The 20,802-nt window shown below is 36.5% G+C and overlaps 4 protein-coding genes across 6 annotated transcripts; 1 reads left to right on the forward strand and 3 right to left on the reverse strand.

Moving 5' to 3' along the window:
* Nucleotides 1–1,632: 1,632 nt before the first annotated feature.
* On the forward strand, nucleotides 1,633–5,192 carry LOC111799896 (protein JASON). 2 transcript variants are annotated; one of them, XM_023683407.2, is made up of 7 exons: nucleotides 1,633–1,992; nucleotides 2,368–2,416; nucleotides 2,508–2,578; nucleotides 2,800–3,029; nucleotides 3,275–3,977; nucleotides 4,052–4,131; nucleotides 4,760–5,192. In XM_023683407.2, exons 1-7 carry the CDS (start codon nucleotides 1,819–1,821, stop codon nucleotides 4,860–4,862), a joined length of 1,410 nt encoding a protein of 469 aa, XP_023539175.2. In that variant the 5' UTR covers nucleotides 1,633–1,818; the 3' UTR covers nucleotides 4,863–5,192. The 2 variants fall into 2 exon arrangements, with proteins under 2 accessions (XP_023539175.2, XP_023539166.2); XM_023683398.2 differs by having other exon boundaries at nucleotides 1,637–1,992; nucleotides 2,499–2,578.
* A 194-nt stretch (nucleotides 5,193–5,386) lies between these two features.
* LOC111799887 (uncharacterized) lies at nucleotides 5,387–11,059 on the reverse strand. The gene is made up of 10 exons (XM_023683385.2): nucleotides 10,845–11,059; nucleotides 10,649–10,753; nucleotides 9,862–9,923; nucleotides 9,658–9,741; nucleotides 9,517–9,548; nucleotides 9,297–9,378; nucleotides 8,187–8,415; nucleotides 7,006–7,233; nucleotides 6,572–6,864; nucleotides 5,387–5,947 (listed from the first exon to the last, which is right to left on the reverse strand). Exons 1-10 carry the CDS (start codon nucleotides 10,866–10,868, stop codon nucleotides 5,623–5,625), a joined length of 1,464 nt encoding a protein of 487 aa, XP_023539153.2. The 5' UTR covers nucleotides 10,869–11,059; the 3' UTR covers nucleotides 5,387–5,622.
* A 1,041-nt stretch (nucleotides 11,060–12,100) lies between these two features.
* On the reverse strand, nucleotides 12,101–16,686 carry LOC111804080 (hydroxyproline-rich glycoprotein family protein). Its single transcript, XM_023688767.2, has 4 exons — nucleotides 15,460–16,686; nucleotides 15,054–15,203; nucleotides 12,637–12,822; nucleotides 12,101–12,433 (listed from the first exon to the last, which is right to left on the reverse strand). The coding sequence occupies exons 1-4, from the start codon at nucleotides 16,495–16,497 to the stop codon at nucleotides 12,353–12,355; spliced, it is 1,455 nt and encodes a 484-aa protein (XP_023544535.2). The 5' UTR covers nucleotides 16,498–16,686; the 3' UTR covers nucleotides 12,101–12,352.
* A 555-nt stretch (nucleotides 16,687–17,241) lies between these two features.
* On the reverse strand, nucleotides 17,242–20,527 carry LOC111787465 (uncharacterized). 2 transcript variants are annotated; one of them, XM_023667433.2, is made up of 9 exons: nucleotides 20,365–20,524; nucleotides 20,148–20,247; nucleotides 19,622–19,802; nucleotides 19,100–19,172; nucleotides 18,832–19,011; nucleotides 18,399–18,496; nucleotides 18,184–18,272; nucleotides 17,911–18,084; nucleotides 17,242–17,723 (listed from the first exon to the last, which is right to left on the reverse strand). In XM_023667433.2, the coding sequence occupies exons 1-9, from the start codon at nucleotides 20,405–20,407 to the stop codon at nucleotides 17,552–17,554; spliced, it is 1,110 nt and encodes a 369-aa protein (XP_023523201.2). In that variant the 5' UTR covers nucleotides 20,408–20,524; the 3' UTR covers nucleotides 17,242–17,551. The 2 variants fall into 2 exon arrangements, with proteins under 2 accessions (XP_023523201.2, XP_086978023.1); XM_087121897.1 differs by having other exon boundaries at nucleotides 17,558–17,791; nucleotides 20,365–20,527.
* Nucleotides 20,528–20,802: the final 275 nt, after the last annotated feature.

Consider the following 20,802-nt stretch of genomic DNA (forward strand, 5'->3'; position numbering starts at 1 on the left):
CCACATGGGGGGATTCGTGGACAGAGTTAAGACCCCATATCATATTTTTGTTGTTCCCACAAAGTAATTTACTTAGAGAGGCACTCAGATTGTGGCCTCTGCTTCGAGGTAGAATAGTGGTGAAAGGGATATCCAAATTGGAAGCTTTGATAACTCCAAACAACTTAACAAAAAGTTTAGTTGGGATGTTAACACCATCAAAACTAAGTATTTATTGTTAACTTTTATTCATTTGGAGTTTTTAAGGTTTTATAAATTTTATATTTTTGGAGTTTTTAAGGTCAACTGTTTTTAAATACCTACTGTAAATTAATCTGTGATAAAGAAAACCCAATAATAATATTAAATAATTACAAATAATAGATGTGCATCTATATTTATTTTAATTTTTTTTTTTAATTTCCCATTCATTAACAACTCTTATTAAAAATAATATATATATTAGTTTTATTAAGAACTTAAATTTAAATAAATAATTCGGAGTCTAGTAAATATTTCAATCTAACTAAATTCAATCCATAAACATTATGAACTATACTCAAGTTGACAATTCTTGAAATCGGTAAATAAAAATGGTACGAACTTTTTCACATTTATAAATTAATTTAAAATTTACCATCCATTCAAAATAATTTTTTCGTTTAATGAAACACACTACGAGCATTATGAAATAAACAAATTAATTATTATTGCTAATATTTTAATTACTTTTTATTTAAAAAAAAAGTGTGAAAATTGAGGTTGATAAGTCAAGAAATAATGATTTATTTAGAGCAAAAAATAAGTGCAAAAGGGAATTTCAAATCCAATATGATTTGGATCCCAAATTCATGAACTAATACAAGCTTTTGTCTTTTTCTTTTTCTCTACACTAATTATGCAAATATTTATATACATCTATTTTAGATTAAATTATTTAAAAGTTTGTAAATTTTAGAAAAAAGTTTTTTTTTTATTTTTAAATAACTTCAAATTTTAAAAGTATTTTTTAAAAAAAAATAAAAATTCAAGAATAAAAAGCGAAAATTTTAAAAATGTTATGCTTTTGTATAATGGAAATGAATTTATGATTAAAAAAAAATAGAATAGTTGACTAAGTACACTTAAATTTTTTAATGATCAAAATGTTTGACAAGATCCACCACATCCTCTTTTTACTATTAAATTCATTAAACCACAAAATTAATTGGAGAGGGAATATATATTTATATCCATATTTTTAATTTAATTACTCTTTATTTCCTTTTTTTTTTCTTTACTATTTTTACAAATAAAATGAAAAAAAAAAAAAGATAATTTATATATTTGGAATTTCCATCCTATTTAATTGCTCATTAAATCCGAATAAATTTGAAGAAATATTAATAGGTGCACTAGGAGGTTACAAAATCGTTATAAATTTTTTTAAAAAAATAAGGGATTTATTATGACAATAAATATTTTGTCCAAATCTAGGTAAATAGTTTATTTTATTACCAAATCAAAATTAATTTTTTCCACGTGTCATCTTGTGGAAGCGAGTATGAATAGATTCGAGTATGAAATGTTAGGAAAAGGAAATGAGGCCAATAGCTTTCCCTCGTTTTGTAAATTCAAATTTGAAAAAAAAACGACTCATCAACTTTCTCCTCTACACTGATTGCATAAATCCCAACTGGGAAACAAAAAAATTTTACAACCCCACAAGAAAATTTGAAAGAAAAGCAATACCCAAAAAGAAAGACTCGATTTTTGTGCTTTGTTGGGGCCTTTTGGTGGTTTGGGTTTAAGGGGGGGTGGGGTTTCTTCGTTTTGGCTGGTGTGACGATCATCAATGATATGTGCTCTCAGTTAAGGCGTGAATTAGGGTTTCTTTGCAGGTGTTTCATTGGGTTTCTTGATCGATCGGTTTCGAGTGCAATGGGTTGCTTCTTTGATTGCTTCAAAGTCAGAGACGAACGCCATCGATCTCGAGGGCACTTTGTTTCTGATCCTTCTTGTTCCAAATACAGGGTGGGTTTTCAATCTTCGTCTTCCTTCCTTTTTGAATATTGTAATCACTTCGTTTGATTCGAGTTTGGAGAAATGAAATGAAATCGGAAGTTTATTCCCCTGTTTCTTTTGAAGATTCTGTTCTGATTCTGTTTTTTTTTTTTAACCTTTTCTTTGTATCGCGAGGTTCTTCCTCCTCCATTCTGATGTTGTTAGGGCTTATGTAGTTTCGATCTGCTTGTTTCACTTAATAAAGTAGCTGATTTGGCTTTGGTTGGAAATAAAGAGATTCTACTGTTCTTTTTTATCTTTTTTAGTTTACTTTGTGTCTGAGGGAATCAGGGAAATGGATAAATGGCTTTTTGATCACTTCTTGCTTTCAATTTCATGCTGCAGGCGCCTGTGGTAGCTCGAAATCATTTATCAACTCTTTTCCTCTCTGAAGGTATATTCTAATCTGCGGATTCTTACTTCCTTGTATGTTTTCTTTTGTTTTATTTATATGTTTTTGTTTTGTTCTATGAAAGAAAATGAAGATTCTCCTAGGAGGGATTCAGGTTCCAAGTCTATTGGATCTCCAAGGTACATCAAGGAGTTGAAGGATGAGGTATGCAACCTTCAATTACATTGTATGCTGATTTTGATGACAATCGCTGGATTTCAGTATGTAATTAGTTAGGGAAATGAAAGGCATGAACTAGAGAACGAGCTTCTCTGTGCAAACAGAACTTAATGATTCAAAACTCTTATAATTTGTTGAAGATAAATGATAAGAGTGGAGATAATTGATATGGACATTAACCAGTTGTTATGGACATTAATTTGTAGGCCAAATTTCTTAAGGCTTGTGGAACTATAGTGGAGACCCCAACTGAAATTCGTAAAGCATCTAGCAAGCTTTTGGGTTCCCCTCATGATAACAGAGCTTTGGAGCTTTTGAAATACGAGTCACTTCCAAATGCATCCCCTGAAACACACCCAGATTTTCCTCGTACACCTGTTAAACATATGGAAGAGTGGCGAAATCAGTCAGGTTCTGCTGAACGTACACCTAGCAGGTTGTAATATATATCTGAAACAACATATTTCTAATGATTATCCATGAACGTTCAGCTATCTAAACAAGAACTGATGAACCCTGAATACTTTTGATAGGAAAAATGTGCAATTTGGTTGAATATATTGGCTTTTTTGGTCAAGATAGTATGCTGTTTATCATCTGATCTTTAAATATTGTTATTACATTACTCTAACTAAACTTGGTACTACTTGTCTCACCTTATGGAGCTTGTTGATATTACAGTTGTACTACCAGTGAACAGAATCCTCAAAGAATCTCTGCTTACGCCATTGAAGGCAGTGAAACTGGAAGTGTTATTACCTCTATAGCTGCTCTTAACAGTCCTGATAATGTAATGACCACATGCCAGAGTAAATCCGTACGTTTTGAATGTGATATAAATGAATCTCCCAGGCGAAGTTCATCTGGAAGTGGAAGAGAAAAGGTAAATGTGTTCAAGTCATCACCTCATCCAACACCTCTACAGCTATCAGACGAAATGCAAACTCCAGGAACAGTTTTTCCAGAAAGCTTGGATCATAGAAAAGCAAGAATCAGGTCTCAGTACGTTTATTCAGTTATGAACACGGTTGAGAGTGCTGCTCAATTGAAGGCACTGAAGGAGGAAGAATCTAACCTGGAAGAAGAATCTATTCAAGAGCTTGAAATGATGACACCTATGCCAGAAAGGAATGTGAAGGCTAATACACATGAGAAGGACTTGATGGTGGAGGCAAGCTTGTCTGCTTGGTTGAAGCCTACTCGTGATGAGGAGGGTAAGAAATGTGTGGCTGCAGATGGGCCAATTCGTGGTGGAAGAAGTGCAGGGGACAGGCCAATCATAGGGTTGGTTGCTGCTCATTGGAATGAGGAGGAACCTGCTCAAGTCTCGCCCAAGGAATGGGATGGAAATGGAATCCCAAATTCGACCAATAAGTACAAGGAGGTAAGTTCTTTATTGTTCTTTGAAATTTTCCTTTATTTGAATGGCGAGTTGACAGATTGTTTTCTTGTTTGCAGGATCAGAAAGTGAGTTGGCATGCGACACCATTTGAGGAAAGGCTAGAGAAGGCGCTGTCAGAAGAAAGCATAGTTACAAGGTATGCCTACTCTCTGTCTTGCTGTCTTCCATGCTTTTGTTCTAGCCTCATGGTACTAATGGATTTGATACCTCAAGTAGAATGTATTATAATAGAATTGCTCGGAAATTAGATGTCTTAGCAAAATGCAAAAGAGTGAGTGTGGGGCGCAGAAAGTATTTTTCTTACGAGAAAGGAAAGGGGAACGAAACATTTCTTATAAGAGTGTGGAAACTTCTCCCTAATAGATGCGTTTTAAAAAACTGTGAGGCTAATGGAGATATGTAATGGACCAAAGCGGACAATGATCTGTTAACGGTGGGCTTGAGCTATTATAAATGCTATCAGAGCTAGACACCAGACAGTGTGCCTACAAGGATGCTAGGTCCGCAAAGGGGGTGAATTGTGAGATCACACATCGGTTGGGAAGGGGAACGAAGCATTTCTTATAAGGGTGTGGAAAACTCTCCCAAATCTTTAGGCTGACAGCAATACGTAATAGGCCAAAGTAGACAATATCTATTAGCGATGGGCTTGAAGTATGTTTCGTTAAGCATGTATTTAATAACAACCAACCGTCTTGATTCTTAGCAAATTTTATCAAACTGTTTCAAATCTTTTATTCTGCCTTCTGTTGATGATTATGCAGGAAGAATTTCGAAGGAAAGCTTGTAGCTTTTGATGAAGAAGATGATACAGCACTCTCACGGCTGCAATCTTCAATCCAACCCAGTTCAGTGGTATCATACTGATAAAACTAGTACACATTCTTTTACGGCCGTGTGATCCAATCCTATTGAGTGGTACCTTCATCCTGTAATTCATATTTTGAAAGTGCTATCATCGTATCTCATGTCAGTTGAGAGTTTTCTACAACGAAATGGAACTAGGAAGAAGTGGCTGAATGTTTCACAGTTTACCTTTTTTGTAAAAAGAAATACTTGCGTTATGCAGCAGCCTTTGCAACTTCTTGTTTATGGGTTTGAGCTTGTAAACCTTCTTTGATAATTGACGATGAATTGACTCGGTGCTTATAAACTAATTTGAAATCTTATAGAAAAATTGAAGTTGGCCCTTCAAAAGCAAGGATCATATTTTTTGAATTGTTTTGATTTCTAACTAAATTTGAAATCTTATAGAAAATGTTGTGTAGAAAATTCAGATGGCGTCCCAGTGAGTAATTTGGGAGGAGATTCCACAAGATTGAAGCTGACCATCAATAGAGACACTCAGAATCAATGTTCTTCGTTCTCTAGATTTACATCTACAGGCTCTCTACACAAAAGTATAAATCATTGATCAATTGGCTCACACAACAGAACACATTCTGTTAAAACTTAAGCATCTAAACTCCAAGAAATGTACACTCACAAACATCAGACCAGTCAGTCAAATAATTGAATATTATACTCCCACAGAAAAACAATGCAAAAAATAGAGTTCGCATTTTTCTCAACTAGATGTGGTGTATGCTAATCTGACATGCATTTTAGGTTCTGTATTATGTTGAATTTAAGGCTGATTCGAAGAGCTCACATCTTGCTCATGCTGGCTGCTGACTGGTTGGCTAACAACAGTAATATCCAAGCTGCTTCCTTCAGTTTCTGCAGCGATTTCTCTAACATCAGCGATTCTTGATTCTGTTGTCTGAATATCACTCCATTCCCCATCTCCAATTGGGCGTAGGTTGACCTCACCAGAGGCTGGTATCGCTCTTGAGTCGCTCAAGCATGCTTTATCCACATTATCGTCTGACGAGTCAACATGCTTCGTTAGCAGAGAATTATCGTTACCTGGGCAAGACTCCATCTTCTCCTCAAAAACTTGTATATATTGTCTGTGAGGCGGACAAAAAATAAAATCACATTAAAGTTTACTAGCCATAAAAGGTCGCATCAAATGAATCCTTTCAAATCAAGCTAGTAAAACTTAAAGATGATGCATTTTCAACAATAAAATTTAAGATACAGTATCGATCGATGCTGAGTTGAGAGAAGACAAAACTCCATTTATAGTCTTTAAGGGTGGTCTGCTAACAACTTTGTTTCTCTTATCTACTTCAGGAAACACTCAGGAAAAGTCAGTCGAATTCCCAAAAAAAAAAAGTTCTTAAAATATTTTTTTAAAGCAAAACAAAAAGTCAACTACAGTGTGTATATGTATATATTTCTTTTCTTTTTTCCCTAAAAAATGCAAAAGTAAAATCATTGATTTTAAAGAGGTTCAAAATAATTTTGGATCTATTACCCAGACAAATAATGGTTAAATAATGTAACTATATAATGTGTAAAAAGGCGAAAATTGATCAACAGGGTAATAGCTCCCATGAAAGAGAGGACGTTGTAAATTTAACAGATAGCAAAAGAGTAACACGTGCAACTTAATCAATCAAACAGCTATGGCGAGGGAAAAGACAACTGCATCCAAGTAAGAAACTCGAGAAGGGGTAAAGATGATAAACCTCTGAATTTGTGCTTGTAGCCTATTTATATATGCCATAAGCTCCTGCTTCTCCTGCAAAGCAGCTAACTCCTTCTGTTTAGCCTCCTTTATTCTTGCTTCAGCATCTGCTTCAGCAACCCTGATTTTCTCCTCCCCTCTCACAACAGCACCTTCTAGAATCACAACCTGCTCTCTAGCTTTTGCAAGCTCAGATCGCCACATAACTGCTTCCTGATTAGCAGCATCTCTTTGCTTTTTCAACTGATCTCTTTCTCTACTCATTTCAATAAATTTTGCTTCATACTCTTTGAGCTGGAAGTGGAAGTGGAAGTGGAAGTGGAAGTCATAAACATAACTTAAATAGAACATATATCAAGGAAGCCATAATGACAGATATGGCACAGGCCCTTCTGTGAGTTCTAATTAAGTGTCGTATAATAAAGAAAGCAGTACCTTTAACATGGATGCATCCAGTTGCTTCTCAGAATCTTCTTTTATACGTTGAATTTCTGCACAAACAATTTTCCTTTGTTTATCCATCATATGGGCTGCAGATGCAGCAGCCTCTGCAGCTTCAGCTGTCTCAGATAATTTTTCAGCAATATCATTTATTGTTGAATCTCGTGCACGAAGATCACGAGCCATATTCCGTAGTTCCTCGTCCTTAACTCGTAGTGTTTCCTGAATAAATACGGAGATAAACAACTTAATGAAATGCCAGAAGGCCTACAGCATACTACATTTGTTGTTCATCATGTCTCCAGGAATTCAGCCTCATACAAGGAGTAGCAGTCTTGCACAACCAACATGATCCAAAACGAGGGTTCTATGTTCAAGACCTACATAGTTTTTGTTGTGGAAATGAAAACTTTCCTATAACAAGAAAGAAGTGTAGTCTAAAGCCTAGCATCTAATTCAGATAATTATATATTGAATTGTCTGCCTGTATATATAACAAAAAAAAGGCATCTACCAAAAGCAGGCCAAGAAGAACAGCCTACGAGCCAAGGGTAGAGGAAACCCCACCAAATAACTACAAAAGAAGGGTCTTCCGGTCCTAGATAATCATCAACTGCTTGTACTTACAAAAGAACATATTATGGTTTGAACACCAAAAGACATGCCGTACACTAATGATATTATCACCGTAAATAATATATATTCCCACTGGTTATACCTGAGTCCTACGCTAATCCAGAAAGAATGAGACCAAAATAAAATATCCACATTTAAAAACCGCTCTTTAAAAATAGAGAAGAAACAATCAAAATAAATAAATAAATGAACATAGGAAGGGGAAGATTCTAGCATATTCCAACCACTGATAAACTCAACATTTTTTAAGTTATACGGATAGAAACCTAAATTATATGAAGGTTCATCCACCTCCAGAATTTGACATAGGACCACATATTGACCATCAAATAAATGGCAGATGGTAGAACATTAAAGTGCAACAAATCAATTTAGAATCTGAAGTCGTCGTGTCAGAAGAGCACAAGGCTGGAACAAGAAAGCGAACAACTTAAAAAAAATGAAGCATTTCACCCCATGAGCTAAACTAACGTGCAAAAGCAGAGCTCAGTATGGAGAAAATGTTAGACATGCATTTCAAATATGGTCAGATGCTTTACCTTCATAATCGCTAAATCATCCATTGGGCCATCAGTTGTTTTATTTGCGATGATTCCCAGAGTATTTCTTAAAGAAATCTGCATTGCTCTTTCAATTTCTTTGGAACTTTCCTGGGCGGTTGAATTGGCAGCAGCAACTACTGTGGCTACTGTTCCTAATTTTGCAGAGCCATTGCCACTCAAGGAATTTACAGCCTCTTTATGGGCCTTAAGGACCAACTGGGTTGCACTGATTGGAGAAGGTGAAAAAAAAAATATTAAGACACTGTATCAGCCATACTATGAATCTAAGGAAAAAATAGCAAAATTATTAAATTGCTTCCTTATATAAGACGAATCATCATAGAATACAAGCCCACCATGGGGAGTCATCAAACAATGTTCAGAAAAGCCTTCCGGTTGAAATGGTGTTCTCATAAAAACTGAAAGCAGACTGTATTACAGCTGCTATTCAGTAATTTGCTCAAAAGGCTAAAGTTCTTTGGAGGAATGCTATTAAAGCTTTTTTATGAGAGCTTTAGGTGGAAAGAGACAAAAGAATCTTCACGACACTTCTAGAAGAGTTTGTGACTTTTGGGATCTTAAGGGGTTTCTTGCTCCTTTTTTACACACTCATAGACCCTGTTTTACTTTTTCTGATGAGGGTGCAATGTTAAAAGCTCCTTGGTGGCCGGGAGATTTCTCATCTTCCTGTTTTGTATTTGATTGTAGAGGGAATGTATTGGGTTCTTATTAAAAGAAAAATATTTTAATTAAATGAAGAAAAGGAAATTGATGTTTAAAAAATTCAAGAATGCAACCACTTCCAGGTTATACATCGGTTAGTTTGCAATTCTATAACTATGCACTAATAAATGATGGTTGGTACTTTAGTTTTCCGTTTCTTTATAGAGGATAACAGATAACTTATCTTCTTTTTCTGCAATTTTCGTTTATCCATAAAATCTCAGATACTCCAATGGAGGTTAAGAAACTATAATTTTATGTATGAACTTACAGACATGATAATATTAGGCATGAAAAGGTATAGAACTAAATGTGCTTTATGTGGGTTCATAAAGATGAAGCACAAAGAATATCACTGATATGAGGCATGTTTGAATGACATACTGCAAGGTAGACACCCAAGCTCTAGCTGCACCAGGAGTCTCTGCACAGAGGAAGTAATCTTGTTTCTGGGGTGTGCCGATATCTGAAGGCATAGTTAAGAAGTTTGCAACTGTAGTAAACCAGTTCAGACATAACTTTGATTTAAATTGTCAATAATAACACTTGAGTAAATATTTTCCCCAATTTGCGACAAAATAAAGTAGGAAAATAATGAGGATACAGATACAGCAACCATCATACTTTGGTAGCCCACTAGAAAAAAAAATGAAGAGAAAAGATAAATTAGTAATTATCAAAGCCATGATGAATCAAGCAAAATACTAGATGAAATTTATAATTGACCTTTAAGAATCAAACTTACTGGAAATTCACAGGAGAAACAGTAATATTGCTATTTGCATCAAATATAATAGTTCCTTTGATAGTTGCCTCGTTTCTCCTAATTCTATGTAGAAGTTGCAAAAGGAAGGAGAAAAAAGTATGAGTTATTTCGAATATAGTATAATACATTGAACCAAGCAGGAGAGAAGGAAAAAAAAAGTGTAAATATTGGAAATGTGGTTACTTGTACTCCATTTTCCCTGTTGTTGGGTCCAAAATAACCCATCGCTCATTCCATTTCCTCAACTGTGAAAATCGAAATAGAGAACGTCAGATTATCTAGGATGGAGGCTCTTTGCAACTGGAATGAAGTCTAAGAATAAAAAGATGCAGAAAATAGAAGCTTGATCTTTAAATGTGAGCGTAATACTACATTAGAGCACCATAAAACAATCTGAGAATATTAGGACGTCAACGGCCATACTCATAAACAAAAATTTGCAGACAGCTAAAGCATGAAAATCGGTGTATCTCACATTTCTCGTCCTTGAAATACAAATACCGACCCCCTATTATCTTAATGAGTTTCATGAACATTAGAGTAATTAATATAGTCTTGAAACATTGCTAAAGACAGCCTAATTTCCCCACCAAAAGACATGCTTCATGGGAAAAATATGAAAATCCCATTAGAAATGGAAAATCAACACCAAAAGAGTTATCAAGGTAAGTTTCCTTATCTTGACTATGACAAGCGAACTTCAGCTATTGGAGCCACCCAGGTCAAATAGGAAAGGGGGGAGGAATGAACAGAAAGAAAGAAAATTTCTCTCAAATCTATAGAATACACAAAACTATCCCACTTTGCCAAACAAAATTCACAAGCAATTGCTGGGCAATTTAGACACCGAAAATTCGACGAGACAGATTCAAATGGAAGCACCAAACCCAGCGAAATTCAACAGTAAAACATCAATTCAAAACAACAAGAGAGAAATAGAGAGTTGAAATTCGTGAATTAATGATCGTACTGTTTCAGATCGCTTGAGAAGAGGACCCTGCAACAAATTCCGACCAGAACCAGAGGCCAGCTGCCGCTTGATCTTTTCCAAGCTGTTCCCGGCATCTTCCGGTCTCTGCACCAACAAGAATCATAAAGTCAAATCAAGTTGAGCCTACAAACATCGACCCCAGAAAATCATACACCGAAAAAACGAAGAAACGCACCGGAATTAAGCCATTAGAGGCCATTTTGGATCAAAAAGGGGGCGGCCGAGCTACCAAAGATCGAGCAGTACCCTATCGGGGGGAATTCAACCTGCGATCCTCTGAATTCTTCGATCGAGATTTTCTGCGAACGTTTCTTCTTCTTAGGTTTGCTTCCTGCAGTTTCAGTTGGGACTGTTGGCCATTGAGAGTCAATTTTATTCATGAAATAATAGAATCTTTCCTTTCCCTTTTTCCCTAAAAATTCTGTAATGTTTTACACAAAATAATTTTCCTAAGTTCCACTAATTATTTTCATTGTATAACTTTAACCGCCAATAATTAACATATCTATCTTTTTTTCTCTTATTCATAGTAAATAAAAAATAGAAGCTGATTATTTATTTATTTATTTATTTATTTATTTTGGTACAAATAGACCCATGATAGAGATGTTCATAGGGATGGAGCAGAAATAGAGAAGCTTTTTCAGTCCTTGTTCCCACCTCCTATTTCAATATTCACCCTGCAATATTCTCTATTTATATTTACGACAGAGAAGATTCACAATAGAAAATTTATGAAAATTAGGTCAAAAAAAAAAAAAAATTCTCCTATCTTTTTACATATTTTAAAATATATATTAATTAAAAAAAATTCAATGGATAATTTCTATTTTCAATATAATTTTTATTTCAAAAAATATAAACATGCTAATAAATCCAATCCAATAATATTGTGGGAAAGAACAGTAGAGGGCTAATAGCGACTCATAAATCCAATAATATTAGAAAGGAACAGGAGCATGTTAGTTGAACACGAGGGCTAGCGACTCATAAATCCAATAATATTAGAAAGGAACAGGAGCATGTTAGTTGATGTTAGTTGAACACAACTCTCCACAATGGTATGATATTGTCCACTTTAAGCCTAAGCTCTTATGACTTTGCTTTGGACTTCCCCAAAAGACTTCATACAAATGGAGGTAGTATTATTTGATTATAAACTCATGATCCTTCTCATCCTCTAACATCTCCCCTTAATCGAGGCTCGACTCCTTTGGAGTCTTAGTCATTTTTTACTGCTTCGTTCGTATTGGGAACCACGCCAATAATATTGTTTGAATGGAGCAGGTAGGGTGGAGTTGGAGTTGAAGTTAAACCGATTCGTCACCTTGCTCAAGAACTCAACAAAAATGGTCACAAGCACAAAAAAATGATAGAGACTGAAGAGTGCGTGCAAGGGCAGCAAAGAGATGATGATGATGATGATGATGATTAAAAGGAAAATTCAGAGGGCAGCATGTTGATTTAAAAGAAACACCCATTATTGTGAACCAATTCTTCAACAATGCTGCAATCATACAACTCCTGCAGCAACAAGATTGTAGACTATAAAAAACCATCCTCTCTCGCACATCAGAAAGGGCTAAAATTTCTAAAATATCTCATGACCTCAAATTAAAACATGTAATAAACCCAGTTAATAAGTAGTAGCTGATGTCCTTCCTTCATGGTACCCCCCCTGCTCTACTGGTATCGCTGGGAGAACTCCCTCACAAGCTTGTCCATGAACTGGCATTTCTTGTCAAATCCCCACCCTGGGTTGCTCTGCAAATACAAGTAAGAAGTGTTCACGATCCACAAAAGAATCTCTCAACTACACAAACTCAGTTTTCTTGCACTCCCAAGAACAATGTACTTGGGGGATACAGTATACCAAGCATAGTGTACGAGCATTTCTACGATTTTTTTCTATCTTTTCGAAAACGTAATTCAGAATAAACGTCCTCTATTAAGATGGTTTCACTAACCTGCAAAGAAAGAACTGCACGATTGGTGAACTTCTTTACGGAATTAGGTGCACTTTGTGGAAGTGTTTTTGCAACTCTTTCCAGCTCCCCTTGTTGCTGCTTTGCAGTTACTCTATCTGGTCCACTGTACGAGTCAACTATCTCCTTCAGCAACGGAACCCTCTGCATGGTTTCTTCCACAATTTCCTTGTACATCCAAACCAAAAGGTTAGAACGTCGATATATGGAGCGCATCAATATAAGGAAAAGGCATCATTGATTGTTCAAGAAGGCAAGAATATAAGTACCACACAAGACACAAATATAAATGACCACAGCTAACCAGTCAATAAGGAGAGTAAATAGGGGATATCAGAAGTTTCTGTTTCTCCATCGGACCATGACCACAACTGACCCGCCAATAATGAGAATAAATAGGTGACCTACTAAGGACGACGCCATCGACTAGCACAAGAAGAGGGAATAAAGTCTCCCGCCCAATCTCAGTGGAGGCAAAAATCCACTCCTAGGCTCACCGTTTACCAAAAATGAATAGTTAAGAAACCTAATGCAGTTCCACACCCAAGATCTCCACTTGAACCCAAACATTTCATTCAAGCCTAATTCTCCACCAAAATGCTATAGTAAACCCATCTGGGCCAAGTATACTGTTTTTTTTTTCTTTATTTTAATAATTAACGTCTATGATTAAACTTTTATTTTGATAAATATTTTCAACTATGAATGAATTTTTCATATTTTGTATTAATCTCCTTTCCATGCAAGAGACTCAACAACACTTGTTTCTTTTAAAGCTTGCAATTCTATGGGAACAAAAAAAAAATACTAGAATTACCCTTCCTATCCCACCCTTTGCTTTTTTGCCTCCTCCTACGTTCGTTCTCTCTTCCCAACAACTCCCCAAATTGCACTTCTACTTCAACCTGCTCTACCGTCAAGTACGTACTGAGAAGTCTTGGATGATTCAGGAATCATGCCAGCAGAGTCTTCTCCCAGTTAACGTTGTGTAAGCCACCATTATCTTTCGAGCTTTTCCAAAAGAAGTCTCGAATGAGTTTGGTTGACATGGAAACACATAGGATATTAAGTTCTAGATAGGTGACCAAACCATTCTCTCTTATTTTCCCAAGACCCTTACAGGACTAGGTCAATCCATGATGGTTCGGATTCAAATACTAGTAATATCAAACAGATTGCTTGGAGCTATAGAATCCATGGTAGAGAATAATAACATATCATTCATAAATTTTGGAGATGGTACAAACCAAAAGTATCCTAATCTAAACTACCCAAACACTTGATCCTATCCAACACCTCATGTTCCCTAAACTTAGGGTCTCTAAATAAATTATTGTTGCAATCCTTTAAATCTGACTAGAGCGAGGTAATTTGCACATTGTGAACCAAAATCCAAACTGATTCCTATTCATATTGACACTCCATCCAATACAATAAGAAAAGGATGATTTAAAGAATGAATATTTAACCTAAAAGGAAATGGACCCTAGGAAGTGGGATCCAAACCCAAACAAATAGAACATTGACTAGAAGTGAATCAGTCTAACCTCTTCAAAACCAGACAACCACTCTCCTAACAACAACAAGAGAATGTATCCGATCTACAGTACACCACCCTTATACACATGTCAGACCCATAAACCTAAACAATGCTTTGGTTACTATTTTACCACTTTGTCTACTAAAGTAACATTGTCACGACTCGCATGGTTAAACAGCAGAATGTGATCAAAATACAATACTAACATTAACTAAAGTCGTTGGTCATCTTGAGGAGAGTTAACACCATGCCTCACCATTTCTATTGAACTACTTTCATTTTTCTAAATAAAAGCTGATTTTCCTTTTTCTAGAGTAATAAAAGTAATCAGTAGAAACTACAACCAGAATATTTAATCAACCTGTCTTTCAATCCTTCATTGCGAGTAACCAACCCAAGTTCACATTAGTAGGCAAACTTTTAGACGTTATCACAATATTTATTAATTAAAAAATTGCATAATTAGCCAATTTGGATATGTTTGTTCTTAAAAGCATATTTGCAATGCAGTAAAACGCCCCCCTATAAATATCCCTAAGCAAACTTATTGATGCAATCTCAAAAATGTCATATAAAAAATACCCATATAGAAGTAAAAGCCAAGGAAAACGCAATCAAGTAGAAACAAATAATATAAATAATCTCTATAATTTGTCGCACTTCTGCATCTCTACATGTATAAGATAAATAACATCTATAATAGCAGATCCTGGAAAAACAAAATGTAAATGAAGTATAGTGGATGTTCTCATCAATGCTCAGAACCCACAAAAACAACTCATATAAACACTTCATCAAGTAGAGAAGACCCAAGAACAAAGGAACGAAAACATGGAGACTTCGTGACAGAGAAAGATACCTCCCACTCTTCGTGGCTTCGGATGCCTTCGTATGCCATTAAGAAAGGTTTCATTTTCTCAAGTGCATCCCGAAGAGGAATAGGTGGGTTCTCATCAATATCAGGGTTACTTTCAAAATCTCCCATCAAGTACTCCGGCTCACACTCTATCTGCCATTAAAAAAAAAAAAAAAAAAAATCAACACCATGTGATAATCCGATCTATAAATTCCGCAAGATAAATTGAACAGAGTCAGATTTCTATTAGTTCAACCAAACACACTCAACTTATCACCCTATCACAAACAACAAAAACGGTGCATTTTCAAACCATGCCAAAACAGTTGAGAGCTAATCCTTATAGGCAATTATCTTTATGTCCTCGGGGAAGGAAAACAGATACAAAAATGATACAGGGAGTGCTCACCATATAATTCGTATCCATCGCCTCCACATACCCTTCCTCCAGTGGCGAAGGCAGCACTCTACCACTCATCTCTTCAAACCCTTCAACCAGTTGGTTCATATGTTCAGTCCCAATCCTCTTCGCTAGCTTCTCACCATCTGCATTGTCGCCTAAGTAAAGCCCTGATGCATATCCATCCTCCATATCTTGACCCCTTCCTCTCTGCCCTCTCTCCCCAGTTCTAAATGCTCCCCTTCCTCTCCCTCTGAACCTTCCTCCTCTGCCCCGGAATCCGCCTCTCCCTCTACCTCCACCATCTTCACCATCAGGCCCGCCTCTTGACATCATCCTACCTGTGTTCCTCACAGATTCATCACGGCTTATTCTAGGGCCGCCGCCACTACCCCTTCCAGGCCCATAACCTCCACGGCCACCCGCCTCTTGTCTAGGTCTGAGGTGACGATTCTCCTGCTTTGGTTGAGATTCCGGGATTGGTTGCTTCATGGGCTTTCCTCGTCCACCGCCGGATAACACAGAAAGGAAACTATCAGGCAAATTTCTCTCCCCCGCATCCCCGCCTAACGAACCAGGTCGGGCACTTCCAGCTGAGTCGCCCGCATTATCCTTCGAGAAAAACACAGGTTTCTTACGCTCCGAATCCGACCCGTTCGATGAACGCGATTCAGGAGGGGACCGAATCGGTTGTGAACCATCACCTCTTCCTCGACCAGCAGACGATGACTTAACAGAGGGCGTAAAGGAAGAGAGAGACGGAAGAATTGAGGAGGAAGGACTAGGTTTACCACGGCCATGTCCAAGCCCAGAAGTACCACGAGAATCTACAGATTCATGTTTAGACTCATTTGAATCTTCCTGACCCGGAACTCGAGAAGAGAAATCAAAGGGTCCACCATGAGTGGGAGAGCCACCTCGACCTCGACCTCGGCCATGACCACCTGAAGAAGAAGAAGAAGAAGAAGAAAATGGTACAAAGCCTAGTTTGTTGGCATTGGATAGAAATGAAAGACCTGGAACCTTCCTTCCGATTGATCTACTCATTTATGCTGCGAGAAAATGGGAAGGAACAGATTTGAAGACTGGTTGATGAAGTGAAACGGCGGTGAGCAGAAAAAGGGTTTAAGATCAGGATTTAGCAGCGCCGGTAGTGACATCCGTTTAAAGCTCAGGGGTCTCCTTCGCCAACAAAAAACTCTCCATGTTCGTAATTAGGGCGCTAAAGTGGGGAAAACCATGGTAGTATATAGATTACAAACTACAATTTACACCAACATTTACTACAATTTTGACACACTGATTTAAAAATTTGAGCTTTTTTTTTTCAATACCTTTTCTTCTAAAATTAGGGTTTTTTCCCCACTTCTTTATCAGTTTTTTATTGCAAGTTTAATAGAGAACCATAAATCAATTTAATTTATAAAACTTTTATTTAGTTTAACTCATCTTAATTAAATACCGATTTTCAATCGAATTCATGAAATTTTTATTTATTTAATCAAATAAGTTGATAACTCGACTCGAATAATATGATAACCCGACTCGAATAATATGAGTTGATAGGTTGTAAAGACAAATATTTTCAAATGGTTGAAAATTGTGATCCCCAAATGATCCTTACGTACGAACCGAAGAAAAATGCTCGTTAACTAACATTCTTTAACCTGAAAATGAGAGAGCAACTTGAATCTCTAACTCTCAAAAACGTTGTTGGATTAAATTTATCAAATTTGAAACTATCATCCAATGCTTGAAAGGAATTCATAGTGATCTGAAGTACAGAAAACATAAAGAAAAGAAAAGAATCATCTTACCAAGCATTTATGACTCAATTGTTTGGATAATAATGTTGTTGTTCATGATGGCATGCTACAAACTAATGTGAAAAAAACAGACCAAAATTTCCTCCACCTTACTGCACCAAAGCACTGGTGTTGTACACAAGAAGAGCACCTCCAGCAAGAAGGCCACCCAAGGTCACTGCCCAAATGATCTATAAAAAGTATACGTACCTTCGACCGTTGAACTATGTTTATGTTAATCTCGACGTTTCTCTCTAAATGCACCAAAAACTGTAATGATCTATTAAAACTAACTATTATAAATAGCTAACAATCTTTTGGAACTTGGACGCAGCAGCCAAGCCACTAAGAATGGCCCCTTCAACGTTGGGGCTAACACAAAAATCTCCACAGATGGCCACACGCTTGCTTCCATCCCAAAGGCACTTTTCCTCTCCGGCAATGCTTGCTCCTGGAAAAGCACTTCCCCTGCAAAAAGCCCCCCCTTGTAGTCAGCTCAGGCTATGTTTATCCCGAACTTTGTGCCCTATGAACTACTACATATACCAAACTGTAAGAATCTCACATTTCATAATACGTACAATGCTTGATGCTTATGTCACTATACTAAGTGAAAGTTAACGGTCAAACGGTTGGTTCTCATTCAGATGCTTACCATCTATGAGCTTTCATGAAGAACGGGCGGGGAATGCTAAGCCCAATGCTTTGAAACTCTTGATAGAGTTCTTCAGCCACTTTCTTCAACGTGGCATCTGAAGGTTTCTGAAGACCATATTCGGCAATTACTCTCTCAGCGTACTCCATGGTTGAATGCAAAATCCATCGTTCGCTATTCAAACAAAAACGAAAGTATCGAGCACCAATAAAAAAAATTATGAATTGCTTGACCAGCTAATGCTGATAGTTTTCTTGACAGTAATAAACATACCTAGAAGACGAACGCCCTGGCTTGCTGCTGTCACAGTAAGCCCAGCTTAGAACTTTAGAATTCATTATAGAGAAGCCTTTGACAGGTATCTGGTTATCGAATAAGAACATTAAACGAAGATTGTCTCTGTAACTGTAAGATTGATTCGGTGAAAAATTATTCATAAGGAATTGCATACGACTTTATAAAACGGATATGTGAGATTGAAGTATTACCGAAGTGAGAGGCTGTTCAAATCCAAGCATCAGAGCAAAACATGGAATAGCTGGGATGTTCTGCAGCTTAGTTGCCAAATCTGGGATCAAATTAAGGTCTGCATAATTTTAAAAAGTCAGATGGACCTGATCCATACTCGAGCACGGTTTATCAAAAGCAAAACTTTTTGCTTCTTTGTAGAAGCAATTCCAATAAATTATTTTAATCTTACATGTTAGTAAAATGTCGAACAAAAGAATAAAGAAGAAAAAGGAAAAGGAAAAGAGAAAAAGAGAGAGAAGGGAGGAAGGCGAGAGGAGGAGAAGAAAATTCAAACTAAACACTAAAGTTCCGTAAATAGAAGGGAATCAAATTGAGTCGCTCTTACAATAAAAAAAGAGAACACGAGATACTTGCAACACATTACTAAATGAGATCGAACAAGCAACGTACCAAGAGGAGGCACTCGTCCTGTTACATTGGTAAACCTTGGAGAAACTATGTTTTTGTCTGATGCAACAACACCCTCAAACTGACCAAGACTTTGTCCATTGATGCCTAATAACAACCATGAGTTATCTTTCTCCAACCATTCCATTCTCCCAACACTTACCCCAAACTTGCTCTCCACACCTGAAAAGAAGTCGAAAAATAAGCACCTTCCTAAGCTCATTTGTAACCTGAAATTACATAAATTATAGAGAAAATATAGGTTATATACCAGGTTCATGGCATAACGCTTTGCAAATAGAATTCATGCCCGGAGTACCCACATATCTGCCACTTACTCCTTCCTAAATAGTATTCACTCAGACAAACCGATCCCATAAAAGACATGATATGATAAGAGAGTAAAAAAAAATGCATTAACTATTTGTCCAGTTGCAGCGTTTGTTCGCAATTTTGGATTATATGTGAAACAGTAGCTTTAAGAGAGCACATGACATTTGATATTGAGCACCATTGCTTTTGATCCACAAGTATCAAGAGGTAGTTACTCTCAAGGTAGTCAGAGAAATTAAGTGGGTTTAGTTTAACTAGTATATATGCACACAAAAACCTAGATAAATGTCAGAACAGGAACCAGAACAATGAACTAGCCATGTTATGCTATGCTACATTCCCCATTTATGTGCCGTTGATCGAAGGAGCTGCAAGCACTTAATGGAGAGTAGCAAAATGAAGAACTGTCCATTATGGCACCAAATATTCAACAAGATTTGAACAACAGTGGAGTTCTAACCTGTTCTATGCTGGAAAATTGATTGGAAAAGCAATCAAAAACCCCAAAACTTTCTTTCCATTCAGCACAAATATTTTTTGACTCCCACTCACGAACAAGACTCAATATGTCCGTGGAGCTAACTGTAAAATATGGGGCACCATGGTCGAAAACCAATTCTTTCCCATCTTCTGCAATTTCTCTGTTTCAATGACGAATAGTAAAATTAAGACACAATTTCTGATGTCACAATATTATAATTCTTCTTTAACAAATGGGAAGTAATAACAATTTCAGATAAGCGGATCAAATTTTCTTTTACTCATTATTGTATAGCTCCTATTCATCCATTCTCATGTTTCTCATTTCGTTTCATAAACGCTACGAGCGCTCATTCTTCGAAATTATAAAACAGTTTTCACGAGATCGTGTCGAATTTCAGCAAGAAGCAGAAACCAAATCCCCTTCGGCATTTCGATCTCTTTCAAACAGAAATGCGAATAATCGGAAAGCGTCCAAACAAGAAACGAGGGGAAATTGATCTCACCTCCGTTGGGACATTCTTCCACCAGGCCCTCTGGCAGACTCGAACAAGGTAACCGATACGCCATTTCTGGCCAAGCTCCATGCGCAAGCGGCTCCAGAAACTGCCCCATAAACACATCACAACTTTTCAAAAATCTTCTCGTTCTATGATCGAATTACACATTGTCGCTTACAGAATCAGAAAGCGTGAGAGAGAAAAAAGGTGATGAGTTCCTTACTTCCACTTCCCACGACGGCGACTTTAGACAGAACGGAGCTCATGGCGGCGCTTTAGTGTTCCTCAATGCGACAATTTCGACTTTCCCTCGAAAATTGTTGGCGGTGGTTGCAAACTTGCTACGGACTCTGGAGTTTTGCCATTTGAAGGAGACGACCTTGTGGGTTGCATTAGTCCACGTCTCCAGAAAATGGAATTTTTTATTAACAAAATTCAAGAAAAATATTAAATTAATAAAAATAAGTCAATAATATTTTTTAACTTTTAACAAAATTTAATAATTTATTTTTTTTATAAAAAAAATCGTTATCATTAAATTAGATTTATATGAAAATAGTTGATATTTTATTTTAAAAAATACATTTTAATTCTTAATGATATTTTTAAAAAAATCCTAATTTTCTTTTTAAAAAATTTATTAATACTTATCCAACCTTTT

Source organism: Cucurbita pepo, chromosome 1, assembly GCF_057944985.1.
Source record: "Cucurbita pepo subsp. pepo isolate OVF chromosome 1, ASM5794498v1, whole genome shotgun sequence".
Taxonomy (NCBI): Eukaryota; Viridiplantae; Streptophyta; class Magnoliopsida; order Cucurbitales; family Cucurbitaceae; genus Cucurbita; species Cucurbita pepo.

Coding starts and splice junctions, on each gene's coding strand:
- LOC111787465 (XM_023667433.2), bottom strand. CDS start 20,407: ATGAGCTCCGTTCTGTCTAAAGTCGCCGTCGTGGGAAGTGGAA. Junction 20,248..20,364: donor CGCCGTCGTGGGAAGTGGAA/GTAAGGAACTCA, acceptor TTTATGGGGCAG/TTTCTGGAGCCGCTTGCGCA. Junction 17,724..17,910: donor TTCATGAAAGCTCATAGATG/GTAAGCATCTGA, acceptor GGCTTTTTGCAG/GGGAAGTGCTTTTCCAGGAG.
- LOC111799887 (XM_023683385.2), bottom strand. CDS start 10,868: ATGGCCTCTAATGGCTTAATTCCG. Junction 9,379..9,516: donor GTATGATGGTTGCTGTATCT/GTATCCTCATTA, acceptor CTATGCCTTCAG/ATATCGGCACACCCCAGAAA. Junction 8,416..9,296: donor GCTTGGGTGTCTACCTTGCA/GTATGTCATTCA, acceptor TTCTCCAATCAG/TGCAACCCAGTTGGTCCTTA.
- LOC111799896 (XM_023683398.2), top strand. CDS start 1,819: ATGTGCTCTCAGTTAAGGCGTGAATTAGGGTTTCTTTGCAGGTGTTTC. Junction 1,993..2,367: donor CTTCTTGTTCCAAATACAGG/GTGGGTTTTCAA, acceptor TTCATGCTGCAG/GCGCCTGTGGTAGCTCGAAA. Junction 2,579..2,799: donor TCAAGGAGTTGAAGGATGAG/GTATGCAACCTT, acceptor ATTAATTTGTAG/GCCAAATTTCTTAAGGCTTG.
- LOC111804080 (XM_023688767.2), bottom strand. CDS start 16,497: ATGAGTAGATCAATCGGAAGGAAGGTTCCAGGTCTTTCATTTCTATCC. Junction 15,204..15,459: donor CGATGGATACGAATTATATG/GTGAGCACTCCC, acceptor TTTTAATGGCAG/ATAGAGTGTGAGCCGGAGTA. Junction 12,434..12,636: donor GTGCAGTTCTTTCTTTGCAG/GTTAGTGAAACC, acceptor TTGTATTTGCAG/AGCAACCCAGGGTGGGGATT.